The sequence below is a fragment of the Acanthochromis polyacanthus genome, chromosome 6, assembly GCF_021347895.1.
Source record: "Acanthochromis polyacanthus isolate Apoly-LR-REF ecotype Palm Island chromosome 6, KAUST_Apoly_ChrSc, whole genome shotgun sequence".
Classification (NCBI taxonomy): domain Eukaryota; kingdom Metazoa; phylum Chordata; class Actinopteri; family Pomacentridae; genus Acanthochromis; species Acanthochromis polyacanthus.
In genome coordinates this window covers 9,199,869-9,220,938 of record NC_067118.1, presented here as the reverse complement: position 1 = coordinate 9,220,938, position 21,070 = coordinate 9,199,869, and the positions used below count along the sequence as shown (strand labels likewise).

General features: G+C 40.2%; 1 protein-coding gene across 1 annotated transcript in view; it reads left to right on the top strand.

Moving 5' to 3' along the window:
* Positions 1 to 19,305, top strand: part of kif3b (kinesin family member 3B) — a 31,459-nt gene extending 12,154 nt beyond the window's left edge. The window contains exons 7-9 of the mRNA XM_022202836.2: positions 1,082 to 1,187; positions 13,002 to 13,213; positions 14,878 to 19,305. Of these exons, the coding sequence (XP_022058528.1) occupies positions 1,082 to 1,187; positions 13,002 to 13,213; positions 14,878 to 14,983 (424 nt within the window). The 3' untranslated portion in view covers positions 14,984 to 19,305. The remainder of the gene's footprint in view (positions 1 to 1,081; positions 1,188 to 13,001; positions 13,214 to 14,877) is intronic.
* Positions 19,306 to 21,070: the final 1,765 nt, after the last annotated feature.

Genomic DNA, 21,070 nt, shown 5'->3' with positions numbered 1-21,070 from the left:
AAAATGTGGAATTCAGAGAATGGCTGCAGCCCCGGGGTTGTCAGGGGTGGTTTCTGGATGCAGAAATAGTAAAATGAGGCGACAATTTTCATATAAAAATCATCTTTTACAAAAAACCAAACCCGTCTAATTTGTTGAGTTCACAGTTACGACATTAAAATTTTTACAGTATAGCATTAAAATGGCATTAAAAAGCATTAAATTTGACTGATTTCTGCAGAAACCCCGGGAATGTTTACAGGTAAAAAGTGTGCCGTTATTTGTAGCTGTGCTCTATTCATTCTGTTTAAATAATATGCACTTGTTTGATTTCAGTTTGGCTCTCCCTCGTTAACAAACACTTTGTGGATGGTAATGTCGTGTTTACACGTGTGGCTGTAGGTACCGGTGCAAATCACAATCTTTTTTTTTTATTTGGGCAAAGTTTTACAGCTCGATTGCAGGACATTTAGATATAATTGAAGGTCTGCTGCAAACACAGTGCTGATGCCATCGCAGGGTAAATATCTGCGTTTTAACACTATGCATGAGTTTCTAAATGGGTTTCTGTGGCAACACACCGATGCTGACGGACTAGCAACGATATATTTGATGTTAATCACCTATAATTGGTTTGCCAGAGCTGTGGGGGAGAATAAATCTGACAGGAAAACGTCTCATAATTCTCTTTGACAATTACCCCATCACTGTTCTGAGTGAACACCGTCAGCGCATCCGCCCAACACGATTATGATTGGTTTAAAGAAATACAAACACACCACAGCTTTGTTTTGTCACACGATTTTAAACTAAGAAGGGCCTTCACATTTTAGATACAGGTTCAGATCTGTGTGAGTGTCTGTCCAAGCTTGTAACAGAATAACCACACGTGTTTAATGCATTTCTTTCACATTTTAGAATTCAGTTTTTTACAAAAAGCTGTTTTCATGGATCACCAGCCTCTCAGGTTAAACAGACTTGAAATAGTTGACAACATTGTAGAAACAGCTTGTTGCTTTGTTGTGTGATACTCTAGTCAAACAGAATGTTTTCCTATGATGCCGTGCCATTTACCGTCTCCCTGTCTGTGTTTCTGCTTCAGCGACCATCAGATGATGACCAGGCCTCTGTCTGCGGTCGGCTACAGGAGGCCTCTCAGTCAACACGCACGCAGGGCCATGATGCTAAGGCCTGACGTGAGATACAAAGTAAGCTGCACTTCTTCCTCCCCTTATCACTGATACATAAATCTACAACTATATATATGTATTTTTATTCCCTACAGTGTGCATGAACAGCACAGACGTACTGGTTCTGCATTCTTCATCCACATCCTGTTTCAGTTTTCAGCACAAAGGTTGATCTCAGATGGCTGATGACAGAAAATGCAAAACCAAACAAGTCAGACTTAGCAGTAGAGTTGTGTAAGTGAATTTAGTGTAGTCTGTGAAAATGACAAAAACATGACATTCTCAGGGATGTGATTTTTTCCGCGAATTCGCGGAATTCCGCTTTTTTCAGGGATGGGAATTTACCGCGGATCCGCCGATTTCCGCCGATTTCATTTATTTGAACGCTGATTTCACAAGTTTGAACACTTTATTGTCGCTGATACTCCCGCGCGATGGTAACGACGTTAACAATAGCTTGTTAATGACGATTGTAAACGGCGAGGCGATTGGAAGTCGCTGCGATTTTTTTTTTTAATTAATAATGAATAACAGGTTTACCTTAACTGATAAAACACTCAAGTCACCATAAACAAATACTTGTCAGAACACATTAATATTTCAAGTGTGCTCAGGTAAGTAGATTTCATAACAACAAAAAACTGTACCCAAACAAATGCTTAACAGTGCAAATAACATCACAGCAGCCAGACACCCTCATCCAGTGCTTTAAGAAGCACAAGTGGGGATGCACCTTTCTTAGTCAAACAATCAGCGAGTTGTGACTTAGCCTCTGACCAACACACCTCTTTGATGCTGTTAGCCTGCAGTAGTTCTTTAATGCTGCTTATTTCTAATCTGAGTCTCTTCTCTGTGACCTGTTTTGTAGACTTAAGAGCATCAAACAGGGAATGATTGTCGGTCACACAGATAAGGGGAAGAGTGTTGAGACCAGCTTCACCAGTGGTGAGCTCAGAGTAGAGCGTAGCCAAGAACATAGCATTGTCAATACCATCTGACATGGCAAGGGTTTCTCCTGCCAGTGTACTTCTTAACACACGTCTAATTCTTTTAGACTGCCAAAACAAAGGGAAGAACTTTCCTGCTTTTCCCATGAGAGCAATCAAAGCCCCTCCTTGTGTGCCTCCATCTGGAAGATTGCCCAGTGAAGCATCACTGAAGACAACTAAACTCAAGTCATCACTGTTGCCCAAGTGTTGAAACTTAAGTGTGACCTTCTCTGACTTAAGTTTACGGATCACTTTGTTCACTTCATGTATGGACTGAACAGTAGCATTTTTAATGTTGGATGCCAGACTACATGCATCAAACATAACATCTGGTCTTGTTTGTTTAGCAACCCACAAAATCTGTCCTATTTTGGACCTGAGTTGTTCTCTCTCTGGCTTGTTCAACAGAGCATCTCTCTGTACAGCACGTGCTGTCTGTAAACGAACTGGCTGTAGGTTGTCGATGTAACTGTGCTGATGTACCTGCACTTCACCACCAACAGTAGCAATGTCCATTCCCACATACAGTTGTGTTCAAAGTAATAGCAGTGTTCTTCAAAATGTGAGTAAAATCCTGCTTGGAAAATGCAAAGTTTTTTATTTTATTAACTGAGAACAATGCACTTTGCATTTTACATTAAAACATGGTGAGAAATTTCTCAATATTTTAAATCATTTGCAGAAAATTACAGGAACAAATATTTTTGCCCGTTCAAAAAAATAGCAGTATCTGCACTGTTCATTTCAAACTTAAAAAAACAGTTTGATTTGGCATTCCTGTGAATAAAAAAACTAATATTTTGTTGTATAGCCACGGTTTTTGAGAACTTCTTCACATCTGTGAGGCATGGAATCAACCAACTTCTGGCATCTGTCAACTGGTATTCTGGCCCAGGATGACTCAACAACCTTCCACAGTTCCTCTGCATTTCTTGGTTTTGCCTCAGAAACAGCACTTTTGATGTCACCCCACAAGTTTTCGATTGGATTAAGGTCCGGGGATTGGGTTGGCCACTCCATAACCTTAACTTTGTTGGTCTGGAACCAAGATGTTGCACGCTTGCTGGTGTGTTTGGGGTCATTGTCTTGTTGAAACACCCATTTTAAGGGCATTTCCTCTTCAGCATAAGGCTGCATGACCTCTTCAAGTATTTTGATATAAGCAAACTGATCCATGATTCCTGGTATGCGATAAATGGGCCCACCATAATAAGAGAAACAGCCCCATATCTTGAGGCTTGCACCACCATGCTTCACGGTCTTCAGGGTGTACTGTGGCTTGAATTCTGTGTTTGGGGGTCACCTGACAAAGACTCTGCGGCCCTTGGACCCAAAGAGAACAATTTTACTCTCATCAGTCCACAAAATATTTCTCCATTTCTCTTTAGGCCAGGTCATATGCTCTTTGGCAAATTGTATCCTCTTCAGCACGTCTTTTTTTTAACAGTGGGACTTTGCGGGGGCTTCTTGCCCATAGACTGGCCTACCACAAGCATCTTCTAATTGTCACAGAACTCACAGGTAACTCCAGACTGTCTTTGATCTCCCTGGAGCTAATCATTGGCTGAGTCTTTGCCATTCTGGCTATTGATCGATCCATCCAAACTGTAGTCTTCCGTTTTCTTCCATGTCTCTCTGGTTTTGCTTTCCATTTCAAAGCATTGGAGATCATTTTAGCTGAGCTGCCTATGATTTTCTGCACTTCTTTGTATGTTTTCCCCTCTTTAATCAACTTTTTAATTAGTGTACGCTGCTCTTCTGTACAATGTCTGGAATGACCCATCTTTGGTTTTCACAGAGAATTTCATGGTCAACATGTGCTGGCTTCATCCTTAAATAAAGGCCACCTGTTTCACACCTGTTTCGTCACATAACGAATGAGCTCACTGATTGGACTCGAGATTGCTATTATTTTGAAGACGCCCCTTTCAATTATTTATTCAATTACACAAACTCAGGAGCATGCATGTCATGAATGTTAGGTCTGCTGGTTTCTGTGACTCAACAACACCTACGAGTAAATTATTTGCCATCTAATAATAAAATTTCTGCCAAAAACCGTGATTAATCTGGTTAGTCATGATGGACTGCTATTATTTTGAACACAACTGTATGAAAAACTCTCATGTTCTTCACGACCCACATGAAAAGCAGACTTAAGCACAGAGATGACGTTGGTTAGGGCCCTGTCACACTCTAGCGTATAGAGCCAGCGTCTGAGGAATGTATCGAATATTTCGAAAAATTGTTTATACGCACAACTTTTCAGCGTATTGAGTCGATTTTCGGTTAATGGCCGTTAGAGTAACGTGAGCCTAGCGTACCGTCAGCGTATTAGTAGGGTATGAGTAGCGTCCGCATAGCGTATGTGAGCGTATGTGAAGTGATGTGTATTTGAGTTGGACGTATACCGATGTATGAGTAACATATATCAGCGTACCTCCGACATATGAGAAACGTATGCGGAACATCAGCCTAACGTATGAGGAGCGTACACAGCTGGTGATGTTGGGACCAACCCTGTCCAGCAGTTTATCATACATTTCTGGAGGCATGCGTAGGAAGTTCCTGAAGGCTCTCTGATCTTCATTTCTCAATTCAACCATAAGCTGGTCATAAAGGCCAAATTGACGCCGCCTTCCAATCCAAGGTTTCACCCAGATTGCACGTCTCATTCTACGCCGCCTTCTTCTGTGCCTAGCATACTCAACTGCCAACTGTAACAAATCTTGGTGATGTTGCAGCACAGCAACCTCCATCTCTGAACTGCTGGTACAAACTGATACAGATTTGGAAATGTGAGACTTCATATACCCCCCATACGCTGGAAATACGCATGTAATACTCATGGGATAAGTTGGCTGTACGCCTTTACAAAGTAATCTGATCCTGCCCAAAGAAAATCATCAATATGGCATGCCAGTACTCCTGTGACTTCAGACTGCTCATCCTGCCTATAGAACACTGCAGGATCAACTTGTGATACTTTACCACCAGTATTTAGCATGAATTCTTTAACCTTGTTGTACCAGTGGAGGGAAGCGTCCACAAGTCCATACACACATTTCTTTAGTTTCCACAGAACATTGTCCACGCCTGCTTCAAGTGGGGGACGAATGTAAATGTCTCTTGACAGTTCCATGCCCTGCAAAAAGGCAGACTTAATGTCCATAGAATTAACTTTCCACTTGTTTTGACAGATCACAGCTAACAACAGCCTGAGTGACTCTGATGCACATGTGCGAGAATCTTTCTGTAACTCATGAGTATTGACTTCTTCAAAACCTCTCGCCACAAGGCGTGCTTTGGGAACAATACCATTAGAAGTTTCTTGCAGTGTACAGACCCATCTAGTTGAAACACATTTTTGACCTTTATCCGTGATTTCTTCGTAAACATTGTTATTTTTCCAGTTTTCAATCTCTTGCTGTTTAGCAGCATCAAAAGAGATGTCTTTGGTAATGAGTACATCAGCATCTCTGTTTTCGCATTCAGTGTGAAGGTTTTCAACATGTGACATGTCTAATGCTTGTTTTTGTCCCACACTACCATCGGGTTCAAGATGCTGCACATTGTACCAATTTTTGTATTGCCCTTTGGCTTTTCCTGCTCTGCCTAACACTCTGGCAGTGTGCTGAACACCATTATCTCTGTTTGTAAATGTGACTGTCTGACCTGTTCTCAGTTTGACATTAGTAGAACCCACTGTATTAGCTGTATCTCTCTCTGTTTCAGTCCACGTCTCATTAGTTTGTCTCACGTTTTCTCCCTTATCTGTCTCTGTGTTTTCAGGGATTTGCTCTTCTCCATTAACACTCTCTTCATCATCTGAACTCTCTGACACATCATTGTGTACCATGCTTTCATGTTCTGTACCATTTTCAGGAATACTCGGCAGTACAGGTTTAACCTCATCCTGTGTATTTACTTTGCTCAGCCTGGACTGCTGTACTCTGACAAGAATCCCACCATGTCTTATGAACACTACAACACCGTCCTGACCAATAACTACACCAGGACCTTTCCACTCTGTATTGTCTGCTCGCTTGTAGTACACTCTGTCTCCTGTCTCATACTGTTCATCTGTAGGCCTGAGTAGTGCCCTCCTTATTCTTTCTGAGCACTCCATCTCTGTGAAAGCTCTCCTGGAAGCATGTAATACTGCTAAATGGTGCCCTACTCTAGTACTCATAGTAGTGCCCTCTAGAGCAGGTAGTTTATCAACCAAAACAGAAGGGAGATTAGGACTTTGACCAAACACGAGCTGGTGTGGGCTATAACCATGTACATTGATCATGCTGTTTTTAGCCATAAGAGCCCAGTCTAGAGCAGTTGGCCAACCACAGCTGTTTTCCTTTTTCACCTTCAGGAGGATTTCAGTCAGTGTCAAGTTGTGTCTCTCCAGCAGCCCATTGCTCCAAGGACTGTATCTCGCTGTAGTCTTTACCTCAATGTTGAATTTCTCTGCCATGTCTCTAATCTCCTCATTATTGAACTCTCCACTGTTGTCCGTGTAGATCCGTTTGGGGGCACCGTGGACACTAATCCACGAGTGAATGAAGGAGTTGACGATCTCTGAGGGTTTCTTGGTCCTCACAATGTTTCCAGCGCTGAAGCATGTGAAGTGGTCGATGATGTGGAGGTACCATACGCCGGGTTCCAGTTCATGCAGATCCATTGCCACAGTTTCATTGTATTCTGAGGCTAAGGGCAGACCAACTGCAGATTTGGGCTTGGTCCTGCAGTACCTCTGACATACCTCACAGTCACAAATGATTTCCTGCAGAATGACTGGACAGTCTTTTTCAGTATTTCCAGAGCTTTGGATGAGCCTCTGCAGCCGGTCTACAGAGGCGTGGCCAAACTGCTTGTGAAGTTTGAGGAGAATGTTACGCTTCTCTTTTGTTGACATCTCTGCTGTGACTATGAGAACTTCACTTTCATTACGGCTCACTTCTGCATTTGCATCTTTAATGTCCACACAATAGTGTCCCGGACCAGTGAGCTCAAGAGGCACTGGTTGCTTGAACATGACAACACTGTTATTCTCCATGTCTAAAACAGTTCCTGCTCTCTTCAGAGACAGTTTGCTCAGCAATAAGGGAATATCAGCAGGAACAACTTCAGTTTCGATGTGGCACTTTGTTTGCCCGATCTTGGCAGGAAGCTTCACTCTTCTGTTAGAGTGAATCACTTGACCATCTCCAAATCTAAAAGGTCTGCAGCTTGGAGATTCTGTTTGCAGTAGTTTAGTAAGTTGGCTTTGGCTCAGGTCCTTTATGTAACTATCCAGCCACTTTTCACCACAAACTGTACCTGTACATGCAGTGTCAATGATAGCTGATCCCAGTGATTCAGCTAGGAAGACCTCGGAGTCTGTAACTCCTGCTTTGGTAAACAGTGTAATATTACACTCCTCTGCATTTTCGTCTTCTGTCAATTTAACGTCATTCATCCGATGAGGACAGTCTTTAGCCCAATGGTACGTGCTCTGGCAAATGACGCATTTTGCTCGCTTACCATATTTGTCGAGTGGATTAGTACCTTGCAGTGGCTGCCGCTGTCCACTTTGTGGCGTGCTCCGCCTGAATTTGCCCGGTGATCTTTGCTCCATGAAAAAGTCCGCATCTTGAGTCTCAATGCCGTTGCTTACTCCGGTAGTTTTTCCTCCGAAAATCCGCTTCAAAGCTGACTTCATAGAGACGAATGTTAAATCCGTGCACGCTGTGAGGGCTAGCTGCCGACTCTTCTCCTCGAGACAAGCCATGTCCGGGAGTTTAAACGCTAACACAGCGTAAGGCAGGGTCATGTTGTCCTTCTTCATGCGGTTATATCTTTGCTTTATTATGTATTTAGTCTATTATGTAGTCCGCCATGGACACCGCACCGTCTTTTGATATCGAGTCAAAAGAGGAATATGCTTCATAAATGCGGTCTTTTTCTTCTCTTAAGAATACTGCGTCCAGCTTAGCAAGCAAGGTTTCCATACCGTTATCTTTGTTCAGATCGTCCGCGGGTATTTCCAAAGCAGTCTCCCTGGCTCTCCCCTCGAGCCCCAGTGCCACCGCTAGTGCCTGCTTCTTTTTGTCCAAGTCCATAACAAGTCTCCAAATACTGACTTCATTTTTCCAACACTCTTATGGCCTGGCTTCGTCAAACTTCGGCAGTACTCTGTAGTTGGTAACCATCCTCTGCTACCATGAAAATGCCAAAAACACGACGTTCTTGGTTTCCGACAAACTTTATTTCTCTGCCATGTTCAGAGCCGGGTAAAAACAACAACGAGATCTTGCAGACTCCCGCGGTAACACGTGACCTAGCACAGGAAGTTAACAGTCTGAATGATTAGAACAATAGTATGAAATGAGTAAGTGAAGCATAGTATCTCACAATTTGTGCGTTCTATGATTGTAATAGATGACACACACCCTGCAGCTTTATACCACACAAAGCTTCAAAAACTAAAGATATCCATCATTAATTTACACAACTAAGTTAATTTTGGTCCCTCCGTCAAACATGGTAAGATAGATTATCTGAACCTCTGAATTCCTGCTGTTTGCATTGCTTCATCTTCATCATAGATATCAAACATAAGGCCCGTGGGCCAAAACTGGTGCCAGATGGTCTCGTCTGGACTGTGGAATGACTTTGCAGAGAAGACATCAACTGCAAATTGTAAATTTGTGAAACTAAATTTTAAGTAATTTCTGGACCATGACAAGTTATTTTGATCACAAAGTAAAATTTGATATTGTTTAGTTCCATCAAATCAAAATCAAAAAACACTTTATTAATCCCGAAGGAAATTGAGGAGTTCCAGATACCTGAGACTGAATGTTTTGTGTCTTTGTAGACACTCTGATCTGTAAGTTGTAATGTGTGATAAACTGAGGCATAGCATTGTTGAAAGGTTGATGCTACAGGTATGGACCCGTACCTGTAGTATCTGTACTAGAGGTACGGACCGTTAAGGTCACTGAAGAGCTGGCGCCGGTTAACTACTATTTGCTGCACATTACAGGCAGTTTATATGAATGACTCTGACGGCGAACATTGTATAATTTAACCAAAAATACACCGTCTCCTCTCACACTTTAGACATTGCAGTTTTTACGCTTTTAGACGCCATGTCTAAATTGTTTGAAGTCCAGTTCCTATTAATTAGTTTACCGCGTTCAGTGGTGGAAGCGGCTGACGAACTCCATTGCAAATGTTCCCATTTAATTTCGGACGCTAATTTACAAGATAAAGTTAAGGATGTCGAATATGAAACAAACACTCGTGAATGGTGAGGAGCAGCTCTTTAATTCGGCATGAATTAAAAAAAACCCACAAACTCGATTTACTGTGATATTGTGAGATTTGTTTGTGGTTATGTAACTTAGCCATTCAACAGAGTCCGCTAACATTAAAGTGACTGACGTGCAGTGTCTGTGTTGACAGACGCAGAAAATACGTCAGGGTTTTGTTTAGGTTGTTAATATGTAATAGTCTGTCGCTACTTTTGAAGGTAAAAAAATACTTTTCGTTTGCTGGCTGTTAGTTCCGCCATTTGTTTTGTTTGCTGTTTGTGCTTTATTAGAACAGGATCACATGAATAAAAAGTTTTGCTATTTTTAATAGTAGTGCTGATTTCAACCCCCAAATCGCTGTCCGTGAAAAAGTCAGATAATTATATTTATAAGACATTATGCATGATAGAAAAGAGAACAACGGATGACTGACACGACAGGCTCGGCACCATCGGCGGATCTAGGGGGTGGCTACTTGGGCTCAAGCCCCGGATGTTTTCTCAAGAGCCCCGGATCGCGGATCCGAGCTGGTCTGAGTATAATGTGCAGTACTGGAATTCACCAGAGAGTGGCAGCATGCGCTGGAGAGCAGCTGGCAGCCTGCCGCCTGTCCAGAAGAAGAAGCGTTTACGTCTATGTGCGCTAGTCGCTGCTCCTTGATTCTACTGCCAACCAGCGTCGACTCAAGTAATGGATATCAGAAGCTTTTTCAAAAAGCGGACGTCGCCAGCAGCAGCACCACCAGCAGCAGCAGCAGCAGCAGCAGCAGCAGCAGCAGTAGCTGAAGCTGCTAGACAGATTGATGTTCCCGATTTGTGAAACTTTGACTGATTTTGCTAGCTGGCTATCAGTATTATCCGTTAATACCAACAACAACACAACCGCACTGAAAATGAAAGACAGCAAGATCAATGTTGCATTCCAGGATAAGACTAAAAACCCTTTATGAAATATGAATGAAAAAGTATTACTGGCAAAATGATTGAAGTATTCATTGTGCAGAAAAATGCTCCCTGTCAGTGCTTTGCCATTATATAAGATGTTTTTGGATTATTATACTGTATTTTACTACTGCAGATGTTTAAGCTTGTGCTAATTTTAGCTAATATGTACACTTTTGGGTGGTTCAATCAACAGTTAATAACTATGTTTCTTTTAGCTAATCCAAGGGAGTTTAAAACAGTTCATTTATTTGAAGAAGAGGGAGAATTTTCTAATCTCATCAAGAAACATTTCAAACATTTAAACTCAGCATGTGGGTATTTTCACATGAATTTTATGAATCGTTATCTGAAAAGTAACTAAAGCTGTCAAACAAATGTAGCTGAGTGGAAGGAGAATATTTCCCTCTGATATGTACCTTAAAATGGAAATACTCAAGTAAAGTAAAAGTGGCTAAAAATTGTAAATGTACTGTCCACCACTGATGTTAACGTTATAGAAATCATGCATGGGTCTGATTTTTAAGTGTTCTCTGTGCCATTCACAGCTTTGAATTGGTGGTAAGTTGATGTAAAAAAATAAAATAAGGATAGTTTTGTGTGCGTGGCACAAAAAAAGCCGGAAAAAATAAATCGGCATCTGCACCCTCAGGGCTAAGCCCCTGATCTCCTAGAATCCTAGATCCGCCCCTGCTCGGCACGCAGATTCACCTCGAATCACGGAAGCGCCTTCATCACTCGGATTACCAAGCCGGCTCATTAATATTTATGCACGTCGGATTACCAGCCAATCACAAAGCGCGTTCATCAGCCGGCTCATTAATATTCATGTACGTCTCATTAAGATTTATGATAAGGGGAAGTGCCGTATCCGTAGGCCACAGGCTACGGGTTCGGGTCCGTATCTGTAGACACTACCTTGTTGAAATGTTATTTATTTTTCTTAAGATTTTTCAGTTTGTTCATCGTGTTTTGTAAAAAGATAATTCATTAAATGTGAACATTTTCAGAATGTACTATTTGCACTACAACAAAGGGAAACATTTGGGGTTGTGGTTATTTATAGGTTATTATGCTGTGATTGTACTGGTGTGGCAGACTTGACATCAAAATGTTCTGTATGTGGCCCCTGAACTTAAATGAGTTGACACCCCTGATCTACATAAACAGGAAGGGTATCGCGAGACAGAGAAATTTTCACTGACTGCTGTCAAACTTAAGAACAGATATGTGTTCTGGTGCTTCTTACAGCAGATGTAAATCCAAAACTCTGAATAAAACTTTCTCTGTAGCTGGTTGGCAGTTCAGCATCAGTTACCATGGTGACCTAACTGTGCAGCATCAGTTACCATGGTGATCTAGCTCTGCAGCATCAGTTACCATGGTGATCTGACAGGTTAAAGAGCAGCCAAACTTTGGATTTAGGCTCAGCATACATCGTTAACGCATTAATCTCGCTTCATAATACACTTTTGTGGGATGTGCCATATTGATAAGTCAGTCTAACTAATAGATATTTTTAGATCAGATAAGAAAAACATATTTTACAACCAGGTGAAAACCAAAAACTACAGAATACAGATTGGATGTTAGTATCAGGTATAAATAGGGCCTAAAAAGTGAATCCACACTTTCCAGCCGTGGTGTAATTGCATCAAAGCAAAGATTATCAAACACAAAAGTTCTGTTTGTTGGTATTGATAAATTATTGATGCTGCATGGGAATTCAGAAGTCACATATTGTGCAGCATATTATTCCATTAGGTTCTCTATTTATCAAATAATACATGATAGATGGAAGATAGAATTTGATTATGTTGCAGATTATTTACTTCATAAAACGCCACAAAATTGTGAAGGAATGCTAAGATATTTGATTTCTTGTTATTTTTGACCTATAAAAACAGTAAATCATCACATTTTAGAGCCTTGACTCACTTTTTTAAAACTTTTTTTTGCTGTAAAAATGACTTAAAGGGTTCTTCAAAACACAAAATTATCCAAATAATTGAGTAGACGGATGACATATCTTCATAGTTGAGGCAAAACTATCAGTGGTGAAAATTGTTTCATTCACTGTTGTGCTTTTAAGTTTACAGAATATCTGACAAGTTGGACATTTTTTTGACTTGATAAAATATCACAAATTTGTGAAGAAATGGCATTTGTGATGGAACTATTTGCTTGCTGTGTTTATTATTATATTTGAGCTATACAACCAGTAAATTGTCACATTTTAGAGGCGTGACTCAACAAATTTGCGACTTTTTTCTGTATAAATCACTTAAAGGAATCTTCAAAACTCATTTTTATCAAAATATGATGGCACAATTTCACAGTTGAGGCAAAACTATCAATCATGAAAATTGTTGCATTCACTGTTGTGCTTTTTTTAGTTATTTACAGAATATATGACAAGTTGCAGATTTTTTTTTGCTCCATACAATGTCCCTGCAGAAACTGTACAAACATGTGACCTATTCTTTCTCATAATGTTGTTTATTCTGTACACTGCTGGACCTGGGTGATGAATTTCAATCCCTTGTGTTTCAAACATGATTTTATGGCGATAAGCTGAACTGACTTTGGTTGACTTGGCTCCTCCAGGCTGAAAACATCCTGATGCTGGACATGGACCTGCCTGCTCGGACCACCAAAGAGTACCAGGAGCCAGTTATCGCCCCAAAGGTGGCGGCAGCTCTGGAGGACGCTCTGAGGGACGAGGACGAGATCCAGGTAGACGCCTCCGGCTTTCACAGCGGCTCTGGATCTTCACCGTACGCCAGCGCCAGCAGTAGCCTCAAGAAACCAAAGTCTGGGTAAGACTGTCGCCTGTGACTCTTCTTTTAGCCGTCAGGAACAAAAGTTTTATTTATTTTTGGTAAAATATGAGGGTAATTTAAAAAGTTCTCAGCCTTAACTTCCACTTTTGGAACATAACTATCGTATAAAACCTGATATCACTGTCCACAAAAACCCAAATGTGGAAATAAATCAAAGATAAAAGTAGAATAAAGCTTTAATCTGGCTGCTGTTGCTCCATGACGATGCATTAGTCCACACAGCATCAGGTAGCAGAAGCAACCAAATGTGGCTTTAAATTCCATGAACTTTACTCACCAACCTGCACCGTCTGACTTCTGTTTTCTAAACCTGTCATTTTGAGGGTGATGATGAGGTCATACATGATGTTCAGGAGAATCTGGAGGATCGAGCTCAATTCTTCAATAGGACTTTATTTACACAACACTTTAAATATAATAATTACACATAAAATAAATATTGTAAGCCTTTTTCTTGGGTTAATTTTGATGCTTTGGGCTTTATAGCTCATCAAAAATCAGAAGTCCACTATGTCAAATATTAATAATTTGCTCAATTCATCAATCAGACTTTATTTATGTAGCACTTACTGTTCAAATCAAATATAGCACAAAGTGTTTTACAGATGAAAGGAATAAAAATGCAATACAACACCCCAACTTCATGTTATAAATACAGGACTCTAAAACACAAGGGTTGAGCAAGTGAGGAGATGGACAGACAGATAGATAGAAACAATAATTAAAACAGTCAGAAAACTAGGAAAGTACTGAGAGAGCGCAGTACTCCGCTGTTGTGTACGGATATGAAATAGCATTACCTAAACATGTAACGGGTAGCGGGAATTGATGGGACTCAGAAACACCCCCACTATTTAATCAGTTGTTCGTTGGATAATTTCTGACAGATAAGTTCTGATAAGTCCACAGCAGTGGATTCGTAGTAGGATCACAATCATGTGATCGTCAGCAAGCAGCTGATGTAGTGTTCACTTGTTGTCATGGTTACAGTGACGCTGTGCTGCTATCTGGCAACGATACAGAACTCTTTAACAAATCCGTGGATCTAGACCATAAGCCACATCACTGCCAAAATCTAATCACTTGGTCTTTGTGTCATTTCTGACCTTCCCTGAAAATTTCATCCAAATCAGTTAGTCTGTTTTTGAGTAATGTTGCTAACAGGCAAACATACAGACAGACAAACCAACGCCGATCGTCACATAACTCCGCCGTTCCTTGGCAGATTAATAATAATAATCAGCAAGTAATAAATGATACATTGAGTAGACTAAAATATGTAAATAAGTGAATCAATAGAGAAATCCATTAGTTCTAAGAAGGATGTGTAAATAGAAAAATCAATAAAGAAAATTAGTTCTGAAAAGAGTAATAAATAAATAAAATCCATTAAATCAATCAAAATCCAATCTACAAAGGAAGATCTTTAAGATGTGACCTTGAGAGAACAAAACGTGAACGTCAGTGGACCAAATGCATCAAAGTTAATGTTGAAAATTACTCTCCTGTGATGTTTTCTATTGAGAGAATCTTTTGAAGTGTCCTCGTAGCTCATGCTGTGGTTTACCTGGTGCTTCTTATATTTCCTCCATTTGGATGTGAATCTGTTTCACCCTCTGCTAATGTGTTTCTTCCCTCAGTCGACCCAGAACTGGCAAGAAGTCGAGTACCCCGACGTCTCCGTTCAGCCCCTCCAGTCCAGGATCCCCTCTTTACCCACAATCCCGCGGCCTGGTGCCCAAGTAACAGGTCCTACCACTACTAGCTAATCACTACCACCTCTTGTGCACCTTTTCCACTTACGGGACCCGACTTCAGAGAGGATGGGTTTGGTTTTTAAGAGAACTTTTAAGACTTAATGCTGCTTTGTTAGGTTTGGAACTGTAACCGCACCACTGTTAACTGTACATCAGCAGCCACGCATGAAGCCTCACGTCACTGCTAAAACCTCCCATCGCATTCGGCCAAATGTCAGTAATGTCTTAGATACACGTCACGATGTTCTTAATGTACAGAGACACAGTGGAGGTGGCTTTGGACTGCAGTATCCTCAATGCACTACTACTTCGTATCTTCCCAGATGGGTGTGTTGGGTGTCTTCTCTCTTACTGTGGACATGTGATATGATGGAGTGGGGTAAAGACACATGGACTAGACATCTCTGCTGCAGTTGTCACTAACAGACTGTGTGATTGTGTGTGTGTGTGTGTGTGTGGATGTGTTGTGTGTGTGTGTGTGTGTCGCGGCATCACTGCCTGAATATAGGATTTTAGTGTCAAAATGCGCTGTTTTTTGGTCGGTGTTCTGATGTCGTTAGATTGCAGCTTTACGTTTGTGGCTGCGTGTTGGCTTCTGTCTTAAAGGAATAGTTCCACATTTTGGGAAATACACTTATTAACTGCGTGGCAGAAAGTAAAATTCTAGCCATGAGGGCATCTCAAATAATTAGAATATCACGGAAACGTCTTCAGAATTGAATTCAAAAAGGTAAACTGCCGTACATTTATGCTAAATACGAAGCCAACAGGAGCTAGCCTAGCTTAGCATTACGACTGTCTACGCCCATCGGCCTCCGAATTCGTTATCAGTATATCTAGTCTGTGCAATTTGTACATAAAAGAAAGGTAAAAACATGTTTTGGGTGATGCTTAGATATTTCAATTACTTCCAACTTTACAATTAGTACAAGTTCACGTTCACAATTATAATATCGTGAAAAGGGCTTTGTTTTCGTAATTTAATCCAAAAAGGTAAACTTTCATATATCAATTACACATAAATGTGTTATTTCAAGCCCGTTCTTGTGTTAATTCTGATTATCAGATGTCCAGTGTCTTAAATATTAACAATTTGCTCAAACTCTAAATGAAATATTCTCTATCATATTTTGAGACACTGGATTTCTGATTTTTTTTATGAGCTATAAGCCACAATAAAAAACTTGAAATCTGTCACGACATGTAATTAATATAGAATATATGGATTGGGACCTTTTTGAATTCAATCAAGAAAAAAAAGTTTCATTATATTCTAAATATTTGAGATGCACTGGTGCTAAATTTAAACCCAGAGCTTATTTGTTTGCCTCACAGTGGCAACAAGAGCCAAAATATATGATACTGTGCAACCTTCGAAACACCTAGAAACTGTTTTTGCATTTATTTTCTGCACAAATTGAGCAAATTATATGCAGATAGAGGCAGGCTTCCCTCCTGCTGAGTCTTAATGCTAAAAGCTCCTGTTATCCTCGGCATACAAATGCAGAGTGAGAGTCACAGATGTGCAAAATTTCCTCAAATGGCGAAACAATTCTCGTCTCTCTGTATGATTGTAAATGTGCAGGCCAGAAAGCAGAGCACGCTGCGGACTCGGCCTCTCGCTGTAATCAGTAGATGCTGTTTTTCCTTTTGGGCACAAGACGAGGTGAGAGGTGGGGAACGACAGGGGAGAGCTGGACTCATCCACGTAAAAACACTCGCTGTGGACGCGTTCTGGGAGATTTAGAAACCGTCCCAGAACGTGCCTCAGGTTCATCAGGTGACTCAGAAGGTGCCTTAACCTGTGTCCTCTTCCTCTGCTTTTACATTTGAAGTGTACCTCATCCGCTCTCATTCATTCCAGCATCAGGGAAAATGTTCGTGACTGTCAGAGTGCACTCAGTAGGTGGAGAGGCAGAGCATTGGGACACAGCATTCAGACGCTCCCAGCTTTGAATAAGGGCCACAGCAGAGGGAGCAAACGAAGGGCGATGTGTTACCCTTCCTTATTTTTTTTTACCTCATTGATCTGAGTGGCCCTTAGAAAGAACTGGTTGGTCTCACAGAACACTAAAACCCTGGAGAGCAAAACTGAGCTCTGTACAGTAGGGATTGACTGATGTGTTTTTAAAAAAATTTATTGGGCCAATACTTTCAGAGCCGATTATTGGTGTTCAAGCTTTCCTGATATTTGGCAACAATATTCAAGTGATTAAATCAGGACGCTTTCTGTTTATGTGGGATCGACTGAGATCAGTGAGTTTTTCTCCTACAGTTATTCTCCATTTTCTGAATATTTCACTGTTTTATCAATTTTATTGTCCACTAAAATCCAGATCTTAAATTATTGTTTTCCAGATTCTGTTTCAGGTTAATCTGTGGCTGCCTTCTAATTTAGCCACTAGCTGTTAGCATAGCCTTAGCCACTGTGAGAGAAGCTAATTTACTGATTTGTATCTCCACTAAAGAGACATGTCTGTCAGTTAGAGCAGATTGTTAAAGATAATCTTACTTTAGGAAGATGTGAGGATGCTCCAGACAGGCTAAGAGGAAGAGGAAACCTGTTAGCGATAGCCTTAGACTGGGCTTAGCAGTAATCGAAATATGTCAAATATCGGCCTTGAGCTCTATTTTAAAACACAAATATCAAGCTTGCGGCTGCTGTTCTTCACCATTTTCTTTCACTGTTTAGCAGTTTTATTGTCCACTAAGGTCCACATCTTAAATTAGTTATTGTGTTCCAGATTCTGTTTCAGGTTAATCTGTGGCTGCATTCTACTTTAGCTGCTAGCTATTAGCAAATTCTTAGCCACTGTCAGAGAAGCAGAGCAGATTGTGAAGGTTAATCTTACTTCAGGAAGATGTTATGATGCTCCAGACAGGCTAAGAGGAGCAGGAAACCTGTTAGTGATAGAATTAGTCCGACCTTAGAGAGAAATAATCAAAAAGAAAGTCAAAAGTCGGCCTTGATCTCTACTTAAAACCACACGTCAACCTAGTGGCTGCTGTTCTTCACTATTTTCCTACGCTGTTTATTACTTTTATTTCCCACTAAAGTCCATATCTAACGGTTAGCGTAGGCACTGTGGGAGAAGCCAATTTCCTGGTTTGTGTTTCTTGTTCAGACGTTTTTGAGATGACAGAGTGAAACCGACAGGGAAATGACGCTGCATCAAACCTGAAGTAGAGCGTTTATTTCATCAATAATCGGCCAGTAAAAATACGGATGATCAGGAAAAGCACCAAATATCGGCCACGATAATCGGTCTGTCCCTACTTCACAGTACTGTGGTGGATGGATGTGAACGCGCCAACCATTCCACGCCTCCAGGGGGATAATATGCAGTTTTAACCTCCGTGTTTCAGCCTGCTGCTCTCGGTTCCCCGTCCTCCAAACTGTGATCAGGTTTTGCTGTCCTCTCGCTGCTACTGTGCAGGGTTTTCCCAGCCCTCGTGACATTTCAACAAGCCTGGGCCAAACGGCAACAGAAATCCAAGATCTATCAGCATGTCTCAGTAGCAGAAAGTGTTGTTTTGTTTTTGAAAGGGTCTCTCTGTGCTGTTTGACTCATGTCTGTATGTATTTAGATATGTAACAAAAAGTTGTTGATAGGCAATCCTCTGTCACTTTTACAGATGTAAAAAAAAACTAATTTGGGTTTCCATATTGAAAAAATCTAACTTATTGTTACAATCTTTTGTTTTTTATATATATATACAGATGTAGATATAATTTTCTATCATTTTTTTCTTTAATATAGATTATTTTATTTTTTGAGCGCTGTAATTTAATGTTGAATTTTATTTTTTGCATCATACATGTCATATACGTCTTTTTGTATTCAGCAAGGTACAGGCTATTTTCACGTTAGCATGGAAGATTAAACTTGGGGGTCACTTTAATGTGGGGAAGATAGCAGAGATGGATTCTCATCACATCTGAGTATTCACGCATTTAACCTCGTAAACACAAACATAATCCTTAGAATAAGACCTGATTGTTGTAGCTGACATTGCATCGCTGTTAACCGCCGCATGATTTTAGCACGCTTGAGTAACATGTTTGGTTGTGCGAGTATTCATCCGTCATAGGAATTTGGTGAACAAAATGTGAACGTCTTAATTTATCTGAATGCTTTTACATCCGTATCCCTGAGTTACATCACTGGATCCAAACTCTGAGACTTTTCGTGATCAACTAAATGTGCTGTTTTTTGTTTGTTTTATAGCCAAATGATGATTCTGCTGGTGCGATGTCTTTTACCTGTTTAGTTTATTTTCATTATTAAAGACGATTCAATGGGTAAATCATGATATGTCTTGTCTTTTTTAGAAGTATTTAAGAATGATGTGCCATCATGTAACATTGAGATGAAAAGTTTACACAACTGTTCAAAAAATTGGGGTCACTTAGAAATGTCCCTATTTTTGAAAGAAATGCAGTTTTTTTCAGAGAAGATAACAATAAATGAATCATAAATCCAGTCCAGACATTGTTAATGTGGTAAATGACTATTCTAGCTGGAAATGGCAGATTTTTAATGAAATATCTCCATAGGGGTACAGAGGAACATTTCCAGCAACCATCACTCCTGTGTTCTAATGCTACATTGTGTTAGCTAATGGTGTTGAAAGGCTGATTGATGATTAGAAAACCCTTGTGCAGTTATGTTCAGAGGTGGGCAGAGTAGCCAAAAATTGTACTTAAGTAAGAGTAATGTTACTTCAAAATAATATCACTCAAGTAGAAGTAAAACGGAGTCATCCAAAAAATTACTCGAGTAAAAAAGTATTTGGTGAAAAGACTACTCAAGTACTGAAAGTACTGAGTAAGTGTTTGATGGTAATGTCTGATTTATTTTTTAGAAATGATGTGATCAGACAGACAAAAATGTAAAATAATGTGCAAATTCTGGTATTTCCAAATAATAAAAAAAATGCAAAAATAAACATCTTTACCAAATGACAAGTTAAGGCACAAAAAAACACAAACTTCCAAATCTAACACAACATAAAGCTTTTGAAACAAATACCTGTAGTAAGGTAACGTTTGTATGTTTGAACAGTGCAAACTACTTCCAGTGTCAAGATATACTGCATGCTCATAGAGTCTATGACATGGACTGTATGTGAATGCTGTACACCCCCCCATTTCAGTATTTTCCATAAATATCTGTATAATTGAAATAACTCGAGCGATCACTTTGTAACATTTGTCTTGGAGGATTCTAATGCACACACTCAACAGCTTCAGGTTGACCACATCAGCCAACTATAAAATAAAAGTGCTGAAGCAAAAACAAAACATATCTTCATAACTTAAATTATCCATTCACTGAACAGAATTACAATCAGACACTAAACTCTCTATTAAATGTCAAAACAATCCACGTGACTCTAAAACCTCAACAGCTTTACAAACTCTAAGACTAAACTCTCCACAAGGATCCATAATAAGTTGGTCTTCTTCATGAGCGCTTTAAATATTCTTCATCTACTTCCTGAAAATTTTGGTCAATAAAAAAGACAAAAACGAATATTTTCAGCTGAACTAAAGACAGATTTTGTGATTTTTCTGCTCACATGTTGTGTTGTTGTAAACTTACTCTTTCAAATAAATACCCTCCTAACCCCCTGGAAACCAGAGTTTGTCTTGTTTTTTGTCACTCCTCGGCGAAACGAGACAGCTGGTTGTAATGTTTTTTGAGCAACACACCATACTATGACATTTTTACAGTGAAGGTTCTACTATTGAACCAATTTGACATGTTCAGGCATTCTTTGTGTGAAAACTCAGAGGTTTCAGGTATCAGAAGGTGCTTTCAACTTTAAACTAAATTCTTCCAGTAAGCTGTGTTCCTATTGGCTGTCCAGGTGGCTGCTTGGTGTTATCAGGAACACCTGAGCAGCTCAGTGTCTTCCTGCTTTATGTCTGCCGTCAAACATTTCTTCTGCTTCTCTTCACTGAACCGGGTTTGGCTCCATTGCTTTAGTTTGTTCTTTAGGCGTTGTCTTGCAGCTTCCAGCAGTAAAATCGTCTTTAATGTGTTTCTTGATGTGTTTTAGGGCTTTGTAC